The 19302-nt window shown below is 41.6% G+C and overlaps 1 protein-coding gene across 9 annotated transcripts in view; it reads right to left on the bottom strand.

The window, feature by feature from the left end:
* The window catches only part of DAB1 (DAB adaptor protein 1), a 209949-nt gene that overhangs the window by 92813 nt on the left and 97834 nt on the right, over window positions 1–19302 (bottom strand). For all 9 annotated transcript variants that reach the window (XR_004253525.1, XR_004253526.1, XM_032191973.1 and 6 more), the window contains one exon: window positions 10486–10685. Coding sequence is in view for 7 of the 9 variants with exons in the window: in XM_032191973.1 (XP_032047864.1) it covers window positions 10486–10552 (67 nt within the window). In the remaining 2 variants the exon portion in view is untranslated. The remainder of the gene's footprint in view (window positions 1–10485; window positions 10686–19302) is intronic.

The raw sequence follows: 19302 nt of genomic DNA, 5'->3' as shown, positions 1-19302 counted from the left end.
AAACTTCTTAGTATCACTAAAGACTGTTCCTCCCTTTCTACCCAAGCCTGTGGCAACATTAAGCATCCCTATCTTAACTTCCTCACAGCTGCTGGGACCTCAGTCCTTTCTCTTCTCATCACTTATGCCTGATCATCTCTTATTTGTTCAGAAAGTGCTGCCAAAATAACCCCTCCTGAATGTTGCTCTGACTGCACCCCTCTGAAGCCCTGCACCCATTCCCATTTTTTCGGCCTATTCATTTTACACTTACTGTTCCCTTCTTCCAGCCAAGCCAGGCTAATAAATAAATAAATAAATAAATATCCACATTTTAAATATTCAGATTAATGCACATTCTGATATTCTCCAAAAAGAAAAAGGTGTTGCAAAAGTAAACTAAGGAATAAAAGAGGAAGAAAACAACAAGATGCATACATGTCAAAGCGGCCTATGGAAATCACCTGCACGATGAGACTTCCCCCAGAAATCCTGCCTCAGGATCAAGCTCTTCTCCCACCCCTGTGAATTGGAAGCAATCCCAGCTACTCTGAGACAAAGCTTCTTTTCAGAAACGTTACTTGGATCCGGGCAAATTCCTTAATGAAGTCTTAGTTGAAAATACTACCTATGAAAAGCTCCTCGGTTAACAGATCTGCTCATTTTGTTGAAAAAAATATCCAAAAGTAATCACCTACAGTTTTTATTTTTTTAACAAAGCAATATGTAAGAAAAGAATATTTTTAACATGTAAAGAATTTAGATCTTCTGGTGCTCTCATCCAGATCCATGTGCTCAGGTTGGAGGATCCTGACAACAAAGCATGCAGCTACACCTTGACTGTGGAGCGCAGAGGCAGCAAATGGAGCACATCCCCTGACCACTGGCCTTCCATTCACTGAACAGGGCAAAGGTCTCCAGGAAATAGCAATACCAGATCAGCTCATTAAAAATTGTATGAAAATGTCTATCCTGAAGGGATGTTAAATTAGGCTTACCCAGGCAACTTTGAGTCTGTGCTTCCTTAGAATTTCAGTGCTTAACCTTACAGCCCCAGCATTTCTTTAATGCAATTAAATACAGAGGCATAGGTATAACATATTGCTTTAGTTACAGTCTAGCAGAGAGAAGGAAAATAGGTGAGACAGATAAAGAACTCTGTAGGTAGCTTTCATTTTGATCTCCCGGCGTCTCTGTAGAATTGCCATCTCTTTGACACGCTCACTACAGCGGAGGCTGTGTTCTTCCACATGCAGTCCCGCGGAGAAGTGCTGATAGCACAGTATATTTAAAGAGACATTTCAGAGTCTGTGCACTACAGAGAAGACCGCAATCCATAAAGATCCTTACGCCAGCCAATGTAGTAAATATTAAACACATACACACAACCATGCCAACATTACACGGAAGGTGTGCCCAAATACAGCATGCATCCAGTTTCCCCGATGTATTTAATTCACTTGATGTGATTCTGTACATTTGAGCTCAGTGTACAATTCATACCAGCTACATGAAGTATAAGAGAAAGGATTAATTCAGTAAACTGCTACTGATGTTTTTGCCTTCTACCTAATTAGCAGCATGCTGGTCCACATTATTGTGATGTTTGAGCATTACGCTCCTATTACTTTGATGGCAATTTTATATTTAAAAATGAAATTAACATCTAACCTCAGAAGACTTGCGCTTAATTTCATTTCACTCCTTGAATCATCCTTTTCATTATACAGCTTCTTCTCCAACTAAACTGAAAGAATCAGAGGCAATTATAGATCACAGATTAGCTGCTCAGCACTTGCTAGGAGTTAAAATGGGGGCAGGTATTAAAAACAAGTTGGCTCCAGATAAAGCTGTTCCTCCTGGTGTTGTAGTTTTCTCCTGGGTTGACTGTTAACACTGCCATGCTGTAGTTTTTAAAAATACAGTCCCTGTACAGTTAGTAAGTAAAGCAGACATCTTCCTTTGTATGCAAAACCAGCGTCAAGCAGGACTCCAGGATTTTACCCAGGTCATTTAGGGGGTACTCCTGGCAAAGGAGGAAAGCTACCAAAAAGCACCCCAATTTCTCCTTCGCTGCAAAACCAAAAGCATTCACTCATCTTCAGCTTTGGTTGCTAATTTCTAAAAGGATTTTTACACTGCTTACATTGCAGGGGACCTTGACTCTTTTTCACACTATATCTGCTCAATTAAAATCCCATCATCTGAGACAAGCACTAACATACACATCGAAACAATTGTACTACTACCATTAATTTAAAATACCAGTTAACTGCATGTAATACACCTACCAATGATTTAACTATAAATTGGCCTATGCTAAAAAATAAAAAAATATTTTGATTTTTATTCAGCTTTGTTTTCATACCCAAGACTCACACAAATACAAAGTTCAACTAAATAACATGATCTTATCTGCAAAACCAAACAACTGTGAAAGCAGAGAAATGCCTTTTTTCCTGTTTTTATGCTAGCGCTAGCTGTTTTATTTAACAATGATTAGTTAGAAACAATACAAATTATGTGTAATTATTTCTGAAAACACTTATCTGTAATAAAAATCCATTTTGAAGAAGAATGGTGCAGTTGAGCACATTTATCCACCTGTCTTTGGACAACACAAACACTTTCCATATCATATTAAGTTTACTCCGGATGGCCAATGATGTGACTATTGATTATATAGCTAAAGTGCATTGTCTACCAGAATCATAGGCACATCTTTCCTTTACTCCTGAGGAGCACAGAGAATTTCTGGGCCTGACTTATTTATCATTGGGAGCCTGGGTCTGTTGGCCAAATCCACTGTGTGCTCCCTTTTAAGGTCTGAGAACAAGAATATGCCATACAGAATAAACGAAGGGCCTGCAAATGCAGCCACAGTCCATGTCAAAAGGCTGGCAATTCTGCAGGTGAGCTTTTCTTAAGAGTGAGTGACCAGCATTCAAAAATCCTGTGACATGAAAGATCAAGGGCAATGATTTTTCAGCTAAGGTTTCTGTGACACAATACTAATGCTTATTTATTTCAGAGAAAACTTGGAAGCTCTACAATGCTTCCATGATTGCTGGGGTCAAGCAAATTTCCCAGATTTACTTGTCTTTGATTTCCCTTCTGTGAAATGGAGCCAGTTAGCAACACAGCAGATACCTGAGTCTCTAACCTGTATTTTACAGAGGGGCACTTTGACTTATTTTATTCTTGCTTGCAGAACTTCCCGTACCAACAATGGAAAAGGCACAGTCTTTGAGAAAAGCAGAAATGTTGAAATACATGTAATGCAATGCACTGACAGAAATGTCATTCACTGGTATTTATTAGGCAAATATTTTTGCACGAAGAATTATATAAAAAGCATTATCATCATTAACAGAGGTGTCCCTGTAGAGCACTTCTGTGTGAACAGTATTAGAAAACTTTTACTAATCCAAACCTCTTGAGGCATTTTAGCTACTAATCTGGGTGAATCAAGTCATTCCTCCTCCGTTGCATTCACCACGGTATAATTTTCCTCCCTGAACTCTCCAAATAACACTTCTCATTCACAGAGGTCCTCACACAAACTTCTCTTGGAGCCTTTTCAGTGACTGCAAATGCAGAAGTGCTACCCCCTGACCAGCCCCAGCCCCTCACTCCTGCTGCATTTCAACCACACGTCGGACATACCCTAATGGTGCAGAGGACGAAGCCAGGAGCGATGTACAGCACCGAACAGGATTTGTGGGTGATGCTCACTGCCAGCAGCAGATTTCCTACCGTACAGGCAGCCCTGGAGCACAGGAACACCTACCTATGTTTAATGACTGTTTCATGAGTCAAATCCTCTGCAGAACACGCGTTGCGCTAAGCTCCTAATTGCTGGTTTCAACTGAAATGCTTTGACGACTGTTAAAATATTGAGAAATGATAACGGAACGGGAGCTCTCAGGAAATGTTATTCTTGCACTCCACAGATTATTGATTCCTCCGCTGAGGAACAGCAGAGTAACAGATCTCCAACCTCCATTTAGGCAGACCTGTCTCTCAATTAAAAACAACAGTAAACATTTTAACTGCAGCAAGAGACAACATCCATCTCCCTCTAAGAACGTTTCAATTAACACAACCACGGACCCCCTTTGGTTGAATGCAGTATTTAAAATATAATTCATGAGCTCTCTAATTTATGATAGGTTATTGGATAACTCTTGTTAATTACAACTACACAATGTCAAAATTAATGATTTTCCCACCCTCTTTCAACTTGAGAATGAATTCATAACTTATAACAAGACTCAAAAGATGTGCAATTAATATTGTCAGTAACCACTTCACAAAAGAGATTTGTTAAAGGCAGGCATGTGGACTCAATTAGTATATCAATTAATGTTGCTGTTACTTGATCTATAAATTATTGAAGAACTCATATAGCTACTGCAAGGAAACAAAGCAAATCCACTCCCTGTCAATGAAACAAGCTCCTGACTGAGCTCCTCTTACATTATTCTTTACATCAAATGTGAATTCTGCTGGATTCCACGAATCTTAGCTAGGTAATCAGAAACACAAATGAACCTCAAACAAATCTGACAACTTGGAATACCTCCTTACAGTGATGGTGCTTTAATTGTTGCTAGCTGATTGTAATATGGCGGGAAAAAAATCAACTGTCCTTGTTCAACACTTACTCATTTAAGCTGAAGTTCTAACCTGGAGATGAACCTGCAAAAGATTTCTATGCATCAGCAAAATCCTAACTTTCACGTCAACCAGAAACATTCACCCCCCTCTCAAATTCAGCAGTGATTAGGCTGAAGATAAGATTCAAATGGGGTCTAAGAAACCCAAAGCAGGACTTGGGTTGCATTAGACACCTGTGATCAAAACTGATAATGACAAAACATAACCTTGTTTAAGGGCTGCTTATCCCCAGAGGCTCCTCAACGAACTAGAAGCCTCCTGTTTGATCTTAGCGTGACTACAGTTTAGCTTCTGGGAATATAAAGGGCTTCCTTTAGATGGTTAGACGGGCTCCAGACCCTCATTAGTTTTTAAAAGGCCCAGGAAATAGATGTGATCTGCCAGCGGCCCGATCTGACACACGTGAGTGGTCCTGGAGCCACGGCGCTCCTTTTAATTAGTGGGCACACACAAAGTAGGACGCTTATGCTCTTTGCAATCCTGGTCCCAAGAGGACCAAACTCACATCTGCCTGCACCAAGCACTGGCAGGCAGCATCCTCTGTTCCTCCTGGGGCAAGCAGGATTCCCTACCTGGCTTTGGGAAGTGCCCTGAGCGAAGTCCACTCGCTCTTTCCCTCCTGAAGCACAGCTGTGGAACTTGCCTTTTCCTTCAGTTAAATCAAAGGTGCCCAAGTCCTGCCTGGAAGAAGGCACCTAGCTCTGGTAGAGCTGCAGTGCCTCACAGCCCCTCTAGCTTTCACGTTTTACGGGCTGGTTAAGGCAATCCCCAACTTGTCTTCATGCCTGCTGCAAAATCTGTTGCCGGACGCCACGTGCTTTCCATGCACTGCAGTGGAAACCTATTAAATAATGGGAATTTTGCCCACGGGGATCCTTAGCATCAAAGATTGTTAGGATGATTGTCAAGACGCCTGAGTTATTTTCCGTGTCTTGCTTCTGTTTTCGGAAGTCCCTGCCATTTTGGAAACTGAAACAAGTCTTACTACAGATACAGCCTCCACGTAGGGGATTGACAAGAGTTGATTTCACAAATAAATAAATAAACCCTAAGCCTCAAATAGAATAATTACAGAATTTAAGTGCAAGAGGAAGAAATCAAATCCCTAGAAAAGCTTCCTGGCTTCCCACAAGCAGAAGCAGATCTGCATTCAAATTTGATAGCCTGGCTCGCTTCTTTACAAACCTTTCATTTCAGGTTTCTTGTTAGATTTTAAAAGAGGGGATTTTCCAAGGTGGATCAGTGTGGATCCACCACCAATGCAGCTCATTTCCCCCAAGGAGGTTTCTAAATCAATTTTAATTCCAATAGGCTTAGGGAAATCTGTTTTCAATTTGATTCATTAATCCATACATGTTTATAAAGTGCCTTTCCCCCCCTCACGTACTAAAAGGCAATAACGGTTTATGTTTCTAACAGCTCTGGCTAATAAAAACTTCCGATTTCCTATCTTAAATGCTACAAACATGTAATATTTATTCACCTCTAAATGAACCAGACGACATAAACAAGTGGAAAACAACCAGCCTTTAACAGTGCTATTTGTAATTACTGTAAAGTCTATTTGTAATTAATTCTTTACACTGTTCTTAAAGAACCCATGATTGTTGGCAAAATCACACAAAAAAAAAAAATCAATAAGAAAGTCCTAGAATAGAGCTCCTGAGAATTTTGTGTCATTTCATTGTACAAACCAGCATGGTAACTCTTCAGGACAACTTTTAGACTTCAAGCAAGTTCTCACAAACAGGAGTAACAACACGGATTTGCTGGGAGGTATCAGACAAGAGTGGCACAAAGATTAGTGCTGGAGGTCGGGGCTGCAGAAATATAGGCTCCTCTAGTAACAGCTACTGAGCTGTAAGCTCATAAGGTGGTGTGAAGTGTAGAAAGGAGGGCTGTGGAGGTCACAGCGAAACACAGCTCCTCAGTTGTTGAGCACTGTGACAGTACAAGGAGTACAAAGCAGCAATTCAGAAGGAAAGCAGCAGCTTGGCTCACCTCTTCAAGTCAGTTCAAATTCCTGCCGTGTCCCTGGAGCATGACCAGGTCCCTTTTCCAGAAGATCCCATCCAACTCTGCAGTATTTACCCATCAGATCAATATTGGCTGAATAAAAGGCCAAATTAGTACTTGGCTTTTAACAGCCTCTTTTTAAGATTATGCATGGTGATAGCATTAACACTGTAAATTACAATTTGATGTTATTGTGTGAGTATTGAACTTACCTACAGTACACATTAGAGTTTTGCAGCCCTGATTTTACTTAAACAGGTGAGAGGATTTCATATATAGGTTTTTGTTCTAACTTTAGTGATAATCCTTCCAGTAACTCTCATAACAACATTGTCTTACCAACCAGCTCTGGTGATAACAGAGAGAGACCAAAGCTACACGAAGGACTGTAAAGCCTGTGGCTGTAAAAACGTTGTGCCTAATGAGAAATGTTTTAAATAATCTCTTGTAAGAGAACTGCTTTGCATATGACTACAGAAAGAGATAATTGTTCTAAAAGTAAGATCCTATAAAATCTGTAACTGCGCAGGAGCGTTAATGTCATGTGCTCCACCTGCAGCAGCAATCCAACCACATCCCTGTCACCAGAAGCCTTTGTTCTTAGATAGGCAGGGTACGTGTCTGTGTTTCCCACCACCACATAAAGCGATACATCTGAGTGCCGCAAGTCACAAATTCTCAATGAACACCAAATAATTATTACACCAAAAGTTGAATTCATTAAGAGCTTGCATGAGGAAGTTTACTTGTATCTAACCTGCAGCGACTGAAGAAGCCAGCAGACCAAACACCATTTTCGTTTTCTGGGAAGAGGAAATAGTGAAGGGCACATGCTGTAACTTTTTTCTTCTTTTAAGTGGCCATACACAGCACAAATATGATCTGGCCCATTCTCCACTGCTGCAGCAATCAATGTGATACCACCTAAAGGCCATTATAAGCAACCATAGAAGAATGGTTCAGGCACACCCCACTCTGCTGCCAGGAGTTAGCCCACCCCAGCAGCAGGATGGTGCTTCTGCCACCACTAAATATCACACAACTCCTTCCAGACTTTTCCTTTAAGCTGTCCAGACTATAAAATTGTTTGATTAATGGTATTACAGTGCCTTTACCTCTTGATAGGCACTACATCACAAATGCACTGATCACACACCTGAATAACCATTTCCTTTTTGCCCATTGTACTTACAGTAGCAATAGCAGTTTACATTTATCTAACATTTTATCATGTTTGATACTCACATACCTAACAAATCCTAGGAATTAGGCTTTGTATTATCTCAACACTTCAAGTAAGAAACAGTACCTTAATATATCCTCATACAGCTGTACAGAGATTTACAGATTTAACTGATGCTATACTCTGCTGTGATCCAGGAGGATGCTGTCCCAGGCTCTAACTCTACAGCAAGCCTTATTCCCTTTCGGTCACCCCAGATCTTCAGCATGGGACAGATCTGCAGAACAGTCACTCTGTTAGGAAGCTACTATCAAACTTCCCTCCCCACTGCTGTATGGACGTGGTTGCGTGGCTCTTGCAGAGGTACGAAACCTGACTCACTGGAAATACATGAGAGCTGAAATTTCTCTTTATAAAGCAAGGGCTAATTTCTTGGGAATACTCAGTTCCATTGAATAATCAAACTCATTGATTAGAAACATTAGAAACTTCATGTTTGTACTTGCTACCTGCCAGTGCTTGCTGTTAATGAACTTGGAAAAAAGCTTCATGCTTTTCCACATGTCCATCACCCCTACTATACAGAGGAAGGCTCATTTGTTGAAATATACACAAATATATACAATCCAGCCATGAGTAAATGAGCACACCGAGTTTCTTTTGACTTTTCACTACATGGGATTTGAATAGCAAACACTGTCTGAACTGTATACCTTGTCTGTCTAAAGCAATCACCGTACCACGAGGCTTTTGGATGGCTGGATGAGATCGGACATGCACGCACAATACAGAACACGATTAATTCTGGAGATGTGCTGCTGCCGCACACTGTCCCTTCCAGTTCCTCGGCTGCTTCTACGTGCTGCACGGAGCTCTGATCGCTGCCACAGGACATATTTTATACTTTTTCTCAGCAGTGAAGGTAATTCTCAGAATTTCCATTTGGGGGCTAGAATCAGATTTTGTGCAGAGCAGCATTCAGTTATTATGATTTATGACGGTGTTTTTAGAAGACGTATATTGAATATTTTATTAACAAATAGCAAGTTTCTAAAAACAGTTGTTTGCCGTTTTCAGAAGTATCACCCTCCAGCAGAAGAAATAAACACAGAAGACAGACATCAAAAAGATGTTATCTGTATTGCAAAGAACTGAGATTTTTGAGTTTGCCTGCCTGCCCCAAAATGCTGCTCGTATATCCAGCTTTACTTTCTTTACTTGCCTTGATGAGCATCTCTCTCAGATCACATTCCCATTTACATCAAAGTTCCCCTATTTTGGCACAGCCTCCTTTTTATCTCAAATGAACCATTTCTTCCTTGTGAGTTTAGGCCTAGAGCAGCAATAAGGACACTAAACCATCTTCCCAAATATGTGCTTAAAATGTTTAATTGCTGTGGCTTTTACAAAAACCTAATGTGAAGATCTCTGATACAAAAACTATAGCAATCACAATGACTTAATTAGCAGGTTGGTAGAATGACCACAGTAAAAGGTATGTCTACCCAGAAGATGAACAGGTTATTATCAGGTACCTAGCAAAGTATGATTTGCAATACACACAGAGTACCATTTGCAACACACACATAAATATGAGCGAAAGCGAGCAAAATCCTCATCTAGAAAAACATGCAAAATCCTCAGAAAGAAATGGTTAAATTATGTATGAGCAAAAAGAAACATAGTGATGAATTGAAAGGCTCACACGAGGGTCTAAAGGGCTTTTAAGGGTTCTTTTTGCTGTTTTACTACTTTTCCTTTTAGTTTGAGTAATATATATTAAATTCAGCTTCAATCTCAACTTCATTATCTCTGTAGGTTTAAAATACCACAGACAGCTACAATGAACAACATAAATTACCACAAGAGTTCAAGGTTTCGGTTTCCAAGTTCAATGGCATTTGAAAACACAAGCAATAAAAAACATCCACAGAAATGTAAGAAAAAACATCCCTACCAAAATCTAACAGAACTCCTACTCAAGAAGCACCAGCTCACAGAATTACATTTCTCATGCTTATCTGCCCAAAGAACTGCCCTACAATCTGATGCAAACTTGTAATTATAAATCTGAAATCATCTAGCCATGCCTTTATTCGGAGCTTCTCCTTATTTATCTGGGTTTTCCTCCTCCTTGTTTCTATTTCCTTTACTAGATTACAGTTAATCTCCCTACAGACAGTTAAAGAGCTCTCTGTAGCTTCACAAAACGTCAGCAAGATTCAATCTTCAGCAACAGAAAGTGCATTTAAGCTCCGGTAAGTTCCAAAATGAAACAGAAACAAAGCCTTTAAAAGAAAATATTTATCATCAGAGAAAACAGCTATCTTTTGCTAAAAGTGATTTTTAAAGTGTGTTTTCATTTTGAAACAACTGCAACAAAGTAAAAATTATTGAAGGGAAATACAGAAGTTCCTTCTTACATTTAAAATACATCTAAATAATGTATTGTGTCAGAGAATCAAATCCCATGTTCCCTGACCAGGAAAGACTTCCACTAGACTTAACAAATTTTACTTTCATTGAGTGCATAGACAACAGAAGAATCACAGAAGCATAAAAGGTAGTTGATATAAGAGCTGATTAGAGTAGAAAATGTGTAATAATACAGAGAAATTAGTCAGTACCTTTCTTTTTGGAGTCTTTCTTTGTGCTGGTTTTAACAGCCACTTGAAGTTCTGTCTCAGTTGACATCCTATATCCTTAGTCCTCTTCACACAGATCCAGTATCTCGGTCAGGCTCATTTAGAACGTCTCGCCAAGAAAATAATTTAGCCTTTCAGATTCTATAACCCAAACAGTTCATCTCATTCGCTCCTTTTGTGTGCTGTGAAAGAAACAAACAAAAAATAAGTCATTTTATGAGTTTAAAACATGGTGGGGTGGGGAGGGGTGTTACTGGGGAAGAAACCTATGAAATTCGCTGTCTACAGACAGAGAAGCCCTGATTCTATTGCCTGCAACTGTATTTGATGAAATAAACACACGCATCCACTCCCATTGGAGATGTTTTGGCATATCTGAGATGTCTCCAAGGACTAGATATGCCACACGAGGCGCACAGAAGACCTGTACTTCTGAACCAGCAGCTGGAGGCCAAGGATTACAAGCTGGGAAGTAGCTGGCAATGTCACGAACAGCAAAACACTCCGCAAGGATGCAGTTCTTATATGCAACAAGGTAAAAACATAAAAACCTTAAATTCAGATCTTTGCTCCTCAAACGCTCTTTCAACTGTTTTCATTCTATTACTTGAACAAAGACAAATGAAAAATGTATTCGTTACCCATACTGAGAACATGATACTTCGCCACTTCTCTTGCTTATGATAACGTGCATGTTCCAGGCAGAAAAGGATCTGCCTCTGTGTAACAAAGCTGTCATTCTTAGCACCCATCCAACAGTTTTTCCTGCAAATATATGTGCAAATATGCATCCTCAAAAAAATTTAATTAAACTTTGCCGTTTTCACGAGATTCAAATGCGATGGGACTGCTTACGAGGGGAGAGATGGTAAGGTTTAGGGTGCAAGTTACAGCTTTATATAACCTGTATTTATTTCTTGGCCAGATGCACAAATGTGCTGGCTGCAAGGCCACAGCAGTAATTGCAGAAGTGTGCTGGGGAAGCAGGAAGGAGGCAGGCTGTAATGCTGGGGGATGTAGGCACTGTAAAGGCAAACAGTAAGTGCTGAATAAACAAAGAACAAACTACTACTCCAAGTCTTACTGCTGGGCTCTCCAGCTCTGAAGGGTGAGCTGCCTGCTCCAGCCAGCCCGGTCAGGGCAGGACCCCACTGCTCTGAAGCCCCTTCTCACGCTGCTCCCTTGCTGCATGCATCACCTTCTTGTCCTTTCCTTTTGTGAGAAAGTTCTCAGTTATTAGTGCAATTACTGGGAAGTCCATCTGGGCTGTCTGAACAGGTGCCCAGTTATTAAATAAGCATTTAATAAAGAAATTAACCCAGCATATCAGCTGATTAGCTGGCCAGAGATTAACTACAGTTAAATACATTTGCTAATGACGTTTCTCTGTAATTTAAGAAAGTATTATGCTTCCAAAATTGAAATAATTTGGACTGTTTAAATCACTTTCCGCAGCAAGGGCTGCGAAGCCACTAGTACTTTCAAATCCAGGCTCTTTTCACATTTTAAAATGCTTCAGTAACATTACACTGCCATGTGCTATCTGAAGTGATTTAATATTGCTGAAGTGTGTCGGGGTTTTCTTTAATAAGCTCTTCAAATCTGTATGCGTATTATAGAATATTCAAAGATAGCTTTTCAAAATCTGCTGAACTGATTCTGAAATACAAAATTCCCCGTTCCTCCTCCACAGAGCCTGAATAAGTACAGCACAGCAAAAAGGAAGGAAGGGAGGAAAAAAAAATCAACTTACAAACCAAAGCTGTAGTGCCTGCTAAATACACCTTCTTGGAATGTTTGAATAAACTAAAAGCTCTTCAATTAACGTTCTTATTAGTTAAGAAAACAATAGAAGAGGAAAAAGCAAGTGGAGGTTGATCAACGAGAGAAAGAGAGGAAGGCAATGACCCCAAAATCAACAGATTACAGGCAGTGAAGTCCAGACCCACAGCCATGGGAGGTGCAGCGTGCCCTGTCTCCTCCACCAGGGTGGTGGGACACCCTTGCAGGGACCCAGCAGAGATGAATGCCCTTGCTGTGCTGAAAGGAAACCATCCCATCGCCAGAGCTGCTCTTAACTTACGCTTGAAATCCCCCCAGCAAACAGGGAGAGAAAGCACAGCAGAGAACAGATGTCCCCCACAAGGCCACATCCCCATCCCCTCCCCCTGCACGCAACCCAATTTAATATTTGGTTTTACAGCACAGTGGGGATGCATCAGTCTTTACAGCTCAATGGCACTTACTTTGAGCATCTCTCAAGTCACAGCTGGATTGACGGTTTATTTTTCTAGAACTTGGATTTATTTTTACCCAAAGGGTAACTGAATAACTTTGCAAGAAGCACCAGCAGGAACTACTTAAAAAAAAATATGTATATATATATATACATATATATATAATAGGTCCATTTATAATAAAACCAAAACAACAGCAAAAAAAATAAATATAAAATAGCCACAGGGTCAAGAGTTAGGCAAGTTTTAGTGTCTTAAAAAACTGTGTTTGGGTACAAAGCATCAAGAATTTCATCTCCTGTTGTCAGCTTCTTCCAACAGGATAGCTGAAATAGTAGCATCTGAATGGCACTGAATATTTTAAAATAACAATGTATGACTTCTGGAGAGCTTTAAATGAGATAGCAAGGCTATATTCCCTCGAGGCGATCCCACTGAGTAATATTTTTAAAAATAAATGCATGTCTATTTTCGGACAGGTTCACATATTGATTTACTTTAAAACCTAATCAGGTCATTCTCTCGCAGGCTCATAGATTCTTGAATAAAGTAATAGGGATCTTTGTAATAGGAGCACATAAACATCTGTCAGATCAAGCTACAGTTCAAACTGAATTTGCTACAGCGACAGTTCCTCCGAAAGCATAGGTCTTTATGTAAGCCACGTTAGTAAACTTCCATACACTGTCCATATTTCAGTTGTTTATTACCCAGATGAGAACGGCAGTCAATCTGCTCCTCACCGCAACAGCTTTTATTGTCTCCTCCAATCTAGGTCACCGTTGTTAAATACTACGGGCTTCCAACTGCAGCGAGTACCGTGGCATGTGTTTTATCAATGAGATGCTATTATCTTTGATCAGCTCTGCCACGTTTCTCCTCCCTGCTCCAAAGACAGAATTTTGTTAGCTGCGTTTAAAAAGAAAATAAAAATCTCTGCTCTTACACGTACCCGCTCCTAATGATCTTCCTGTGTGCCTCGTTACTGCTCCCGCCACTGCAATGCTGTGTGCGTGCCTCAGCTTTTCCTAAAGAGGATTCAGAGCTCTTCGTTTTAACAAAATACTGACATTTTCTGTTCCCTTATTAAGTGGATACGGCAGGAACACAATCAGCGCATTTTGGAATTAACTGGCTTTTAATTCCACGAGAAGCCGTAAGCCTGCACTCTGCTACTCCTACACCAGCGTAAGACCCAACGCCTTCGTGAGGAAGCAGTTTGGGAAATTCGCTTTGCAGTCGGGATTAGCACAAGTTGTACCTTGCCATGCAGAATGAAATCCATCACGTGCTATGGCTGCCTCCCCCACTCATTTGTACACCGACATTTCCAACAATTTGTCAGATCATTTGGCTCTTCAAGCACGCCTGAGCGAGCCCATGAAGGCGTCATCAGGCAACTTCCCCTGGCCCGAGGTATGGAGGTCAGACAAGACGATCATAATGCTTCCCCTCTGGCTTCAAAATACTTGAATTTATTAATTTCCTCTAGGGCTTCAAAACTTAAGAAGTCCCCTCCCCTACAACCGGTTTCCATCTGCTTATGTAAAGGAAAAGCAGCCACAGGAAGGATTTGTAACTAAGCCCCGGCATTCCCGAGGTGTTTAAGTTCTCCACAGCCCCTAAGTGGGATTTGGAGGTTCTCCACAGGAGGATGGCACCTCCCACACCATGACAAAAATCAAACCCCCTCGTACTGCCATCCTCAGCACTTGCTTTTATACCCCTGAGGCCTTGGAATTCTTTCCTCCAAAGCATCCAGCACAATCAGCCATCAGGGAACAGCCCCGCGCAGATTTGGTGTTAAGCAAAGCCTGAAGCACCGAAAGGGCAAAATATAAGTAACAGAATTATTTAGAAAGTGCCGTGATCCTGGAAAACTGAGGGCAGTTGAAGCGTGAAGGACGGCTCCCAGAGAGATAGGTATTGATCATAAACTTAGCCTCTGACTACAGACACCGAACACGGAGAGCTTCCCCTCATGGCCAAGGCTGGCAGCTGTCCTGTAGGAAGCCACTCGGTGTCAAAGCCTCAACCTTTCACGGGGGGCACCGCAATGATTCAAAATTGCAACCCAAGAGACTGGTCCAAAACCCACCGAAATCCTTCAGTCAACAAGACTTCTTAAGTGAGACCCATACAAACGAGGACGATGAGGCAAAACAGGGAGCTGAAGAGACTGACACAGAGGAGAAAAGGAGGAGGAAAAGAAAAGCCAACGAGGGGAGATGGCTCTGTATGTACTTCATTAAAGCAAAGTCTGTAACAACGTGTTCAGTCATAATATATAGAAAATTAATGTGTGTTATTACGCTGTCCATGCTACATGCCTGTGGAAAGATACCAGAACAATACTTCACAACCACCCCCCCCTTCATTCTTCAACCACCATAACAATAATTAACTGTCCTTTGCATACGGCTGCTATTGGTTTAGCTGCAGTTATAAATACTTCTCTTATCTCCTGGAAACATGAAGCCTGTTTTCGAAAACACCTTCATACAGCTAAGGGCAGTACCCCATTTTAGTAAGTTCATTGTGGTTCACAGTCTGCCTCATTGCTCCATCTCCAGGGCATCTTTCAGGCATGTTACCCCATTCCTCAGATGGGCAAACAGCACCACTATGGCTATTTTACCACCAGAAGAGCAACTCGCCCAAAAACTGACCTATAAAATATTTCCGAAGTAGGATATTTATTAGTATTCCAATGACAGGGGGAATAATTACCGAAATTCCTCCTGGAAATCACTCCGTGTAGTGGCGACTGCGGCACTCCACCTCGCCAATTATTCACCAGAAGTGCTGGGAATTCCCTTCTCACAGAAAACGCTGACTGGATTAAAAAGGCATTTTTCACAGGCATGAACTGACTTCATCACCATTTTTAATGGAAAATTACTGAGACTTCTATTGAATATTACAGTTTCTATTTTATATTAGAGAGGATAGCATTCCTGAAAAAGAATGTGAAGCTGAAGACACAGACTTTGCTGTAAAGGAATGTGTGAAACACACTCTCAAGGTGTATGCCACTTGGCATTCCTGAAAAACGACGTGGTGGCAGCTTACAGTTTCTTTGAGGAAAGATATTCAGGTACTTTTAAGAAAGAAAAAGCATCTAGATTTGAGCCAATGGCTGGATGACCAATGGAAAAACGTCTGTACTCTTTCTTTCAGTGCTTTGAACGTGAAATTTGTCTTTTTGAAAGACTTCATATGACCATGGTGCAGAACCCCAGCACTGCAGACCCTGAAATCACTGCGTGCCCCTGTCCCACCCCGCGCCGTGCGATCAGGCAGCGGCACCCGGGCTCCTCCTCCTTTGCCTGGAAAGCAGGGAGCGTAACTCCAGCCCTGGGAGCCGAGAGCGAGCAGCAGAAAACCTGTCTGCTGGGGGATGAGCACAGCACACGTTGTTCCTGTACATGTACTTCCCTGCTCCGAGGTGTACAACTCCTCTCACATTGCTGCTGGCAGGCTCTCGCAGGGTGTTTCTTACCTAAGATCCCCGCGGGGCTGGGATGTTACCTGGTAGCAGGGCAAGTCGCTTGGGTTGCAGAGATTAACTGAGCTCACAGTGACAATGACAGACACAAATGCTTTTCCTAGGGGAATTGCCAAGACTCTTCACCCCCCAGATCACCATGGTGCTGGCCCCGAAGCAGACAAGAACACGACTTTCTGCTGACGTTGGGTAAGAGCAACCAAGAAATTAAAGTCCCGAGTGCTACCAGCACAGCCTGGTGCCGTCCAACCCCCACAAGCACAAAAGTGCCCCCTTTCGAGTCAATAAAGCCACACCAGCACAAGATCAGTTGCCTTACATCTGACTTCTATTGGTGTAACTCCGTTGATTTTAATGGAGTTGGAGTTACCCCAATTTTACGCCGGTGTATCTGCACTAGGGGCAGTGAAGTTATGCCGGCGAGACTTATGTAAACAACATCAGACCAACCGGCCCCTATAGCTCTAAAACACACTGCCTCTAACTCCAAAGCAATAGGAAAATGCAGATCTGTACGTTACCAAAGCTGGGTCTTGGGAGTTTATTTTTCCGAAGCAGAACGGCGCTTTTGTGATCCTCTCGACAGCAAAGAAACAGAGGGAAGACTAAGAAGGGAAAAAGGACAAAGTACACAGTTGGGATCGCAGTCTTCTGTAATTAGAGCTGTTAAATGATTACTAAAGCACAGTGGTGCAATCATCACGCTGAAGGAAAAGGGGAAGTATGCAGTCGGGAGCATCACCAGGGAGAAGGTAACAGCAATGTCAGAGACACGTTTTGTATTTCAATGCAAATCCCTCACAAGCAGAATCTGTGCCTTCGAACTGAAGAAAAAGTTATGGAACTGAATGTCTCATATCCTGGACAGCTCAGCAGGTTTTGAAGGGGTACAGTAAGTTGAAGGCAACTTACTCATCCCCTGTCCTTTATGGGACTGTCTCAATTCAGCCTCTTATTCTATTTTAAGATCAATTTCTTAATATTGCAGGCCAGACTGAACTGGGACTCACCTTCCCATTGATTTTAAACAAAACGCAGCCCAACACCTCCACAAGATCCAACTCAAGCTATCCTGTGAAATCTGAAGCAATGCATTATGCCAGCCTTCTAAATGCAGGTGGATTTGCACCAGCTTTTTCAGGTTCCCTTCAGGTTTTCTCAGTCCCATCAGTTGACCTATACAGCCTGCCCTTTGGTTTCTGAACGCTTCCTAACATTACAGCAAAGGAAAACAAACCTTCTTCATGTCAACAACAAAATCCCCTATGCTAGCAACTTTAGTCACTGCCATTTTTCAACACCCAGCCCCTGTTCCCTGACAGTTAAGTATTAGGGAAACTAATCAACGGGCTTCACCTTGCTGTGAATGGGTTTTTGATTTATTAATTACACCAGTAGAGGTCTGGGCACTGGGTTTGAAGTTCACCGACTAGCCAAGAGAAGAGGGGAAAAGCAAAAAGCTTCCTGGGACTGTAAGCATGAATTTGCACTGTAAAATATCAGTAAGTGAGTTTTAGTTACAGAAATACTTTTGACAATTGCATGTAAACCCTCAAGTATTCAAACCTTGAACATCACTCATGAAGATGATTCCTCTGCCAGGTGAGGAGGACGTCAGGCAGCCTTCTGAGCGATTTCAAACAGAAGTGTTTGAGGACGGCTGCTAGATTTTACCAGAGACATTTCAAATAACTTCCTTGAATTCAGTTTTCTGCTCTTATCATGTTGGTGCTCGCAGCGCCTCGTATCCAAGTACCTTGCATACAGCTCCCCAAACACCTCCCTTGTGTCAGCAGGAATGTTAACCAAAATAACAAGTGAAGAAGCAGCCCCATAGGAAGTCAGGCTCTAAGCATTTTCTGTTCAAGGGCAATGTTCAGCTGTGTTTCTAAATAATAACATACAGCATTTCCCACTGCTGGAAAAAATACCAAGGGAAAAACAAAAAAAATGAAGCCCACAGCCAGCAATGTAACCCTTGGAAGTAGGGGGGCCTGTTGATTTCTGTGCCCTAATTCTGTATGGGGGGACACATCAGCCTCCGCTCTGCCCTACCCATACAGCTGGAAACCTCTGGGGACCCCATCAGGCACTCAAGGGACCAAAGGCTAAGTGCTCAGGTTAGGGACTCTGCCAAAGGAATTATTTGGAAGGAAAAATAAATAAAGAAATAAAAATCAAGCCACTGACAGGCTACAGTGTCAGGAAAAAAAATACAAATAAAAAGATGTTCTTGGTTATTCTGGATGGGGAACTGTTAAGCAGCTAGACAAGTAAACTACACCTCCTTGAGTGGTAACACACCACAAAACCATCCGTATTTTCTAAACATCTTTAAAAATCACCCAAGTAGCATGCAAGGAGGAACCATTCACCTTCCACTGTCATGCTACAGTTTATTCTCTCTTGGAAGCAATTACAGGACAAATGCCAAGCTACAGAAGGTATTTTTCCAGCAGCAGCATCTGGCTTCTTGGCAGACTCCTCAGGCAATTTTATCGGAAGCTTTAGAGATGCTACTGGGTCAGTCCGAGCTGTATTGCTCATGAGCCGTCTGGCAGTTTCTTCTTCCAAGATGTCATAATCCCTCTGATTTACCTTGAAGGAATTAGCACACTTTTATCCATTTCAAAAACTGTTGACCTGCAAGGCATTTATGGGCTATCTACAGAGACACAGTAAAAATCACTGGTGAAAATCTGCAAGCTTTTGGGAAAGCCAGCAGCATTTCGGAATCCATTGCCTAATGCATCATCAAGAAAAGCAGCAGGCAGTGCAAAAACCATGCGCGCTTTTCTTACTGGTAAACTCAATGCATTCCTTTCAATACAAGGAAAAAAAAAAAAAAAGCATGAAAATTAACTATTTAAAAAAAAAAGGAAGATGGGGGCAACAGCAAACCTGTGCCTTTATTTAATAAGAAGTGCTCTCATCTAGCAAAGACACTGCTGTGCTGTATCCTGCAGTAAGGGAGGGCACACGCCACGTCACAGAAGGCTTCTGGCAGACAGCGAGCATAAACTGGAATGCAAGGAGATCCACTAGGTCAAGGAA

Source organism: Aythya fuligula, chromosome 8 (assembly GCF_009819795.1).
Source record: "Aythya fuligula isolate bAytFul2 chromosome 8, bAytFul2.pri, whole genome shotgun sequence".
NCBI classification, from domain to species: Eukaryota; Metazoa; Chordata; class Aves; order Anseriformes; family Anatidae; genus Aythya; species Aythya fuligula.
This window is presented reverse-complemented; position numbering and strand designations above follow the sequence as displayed.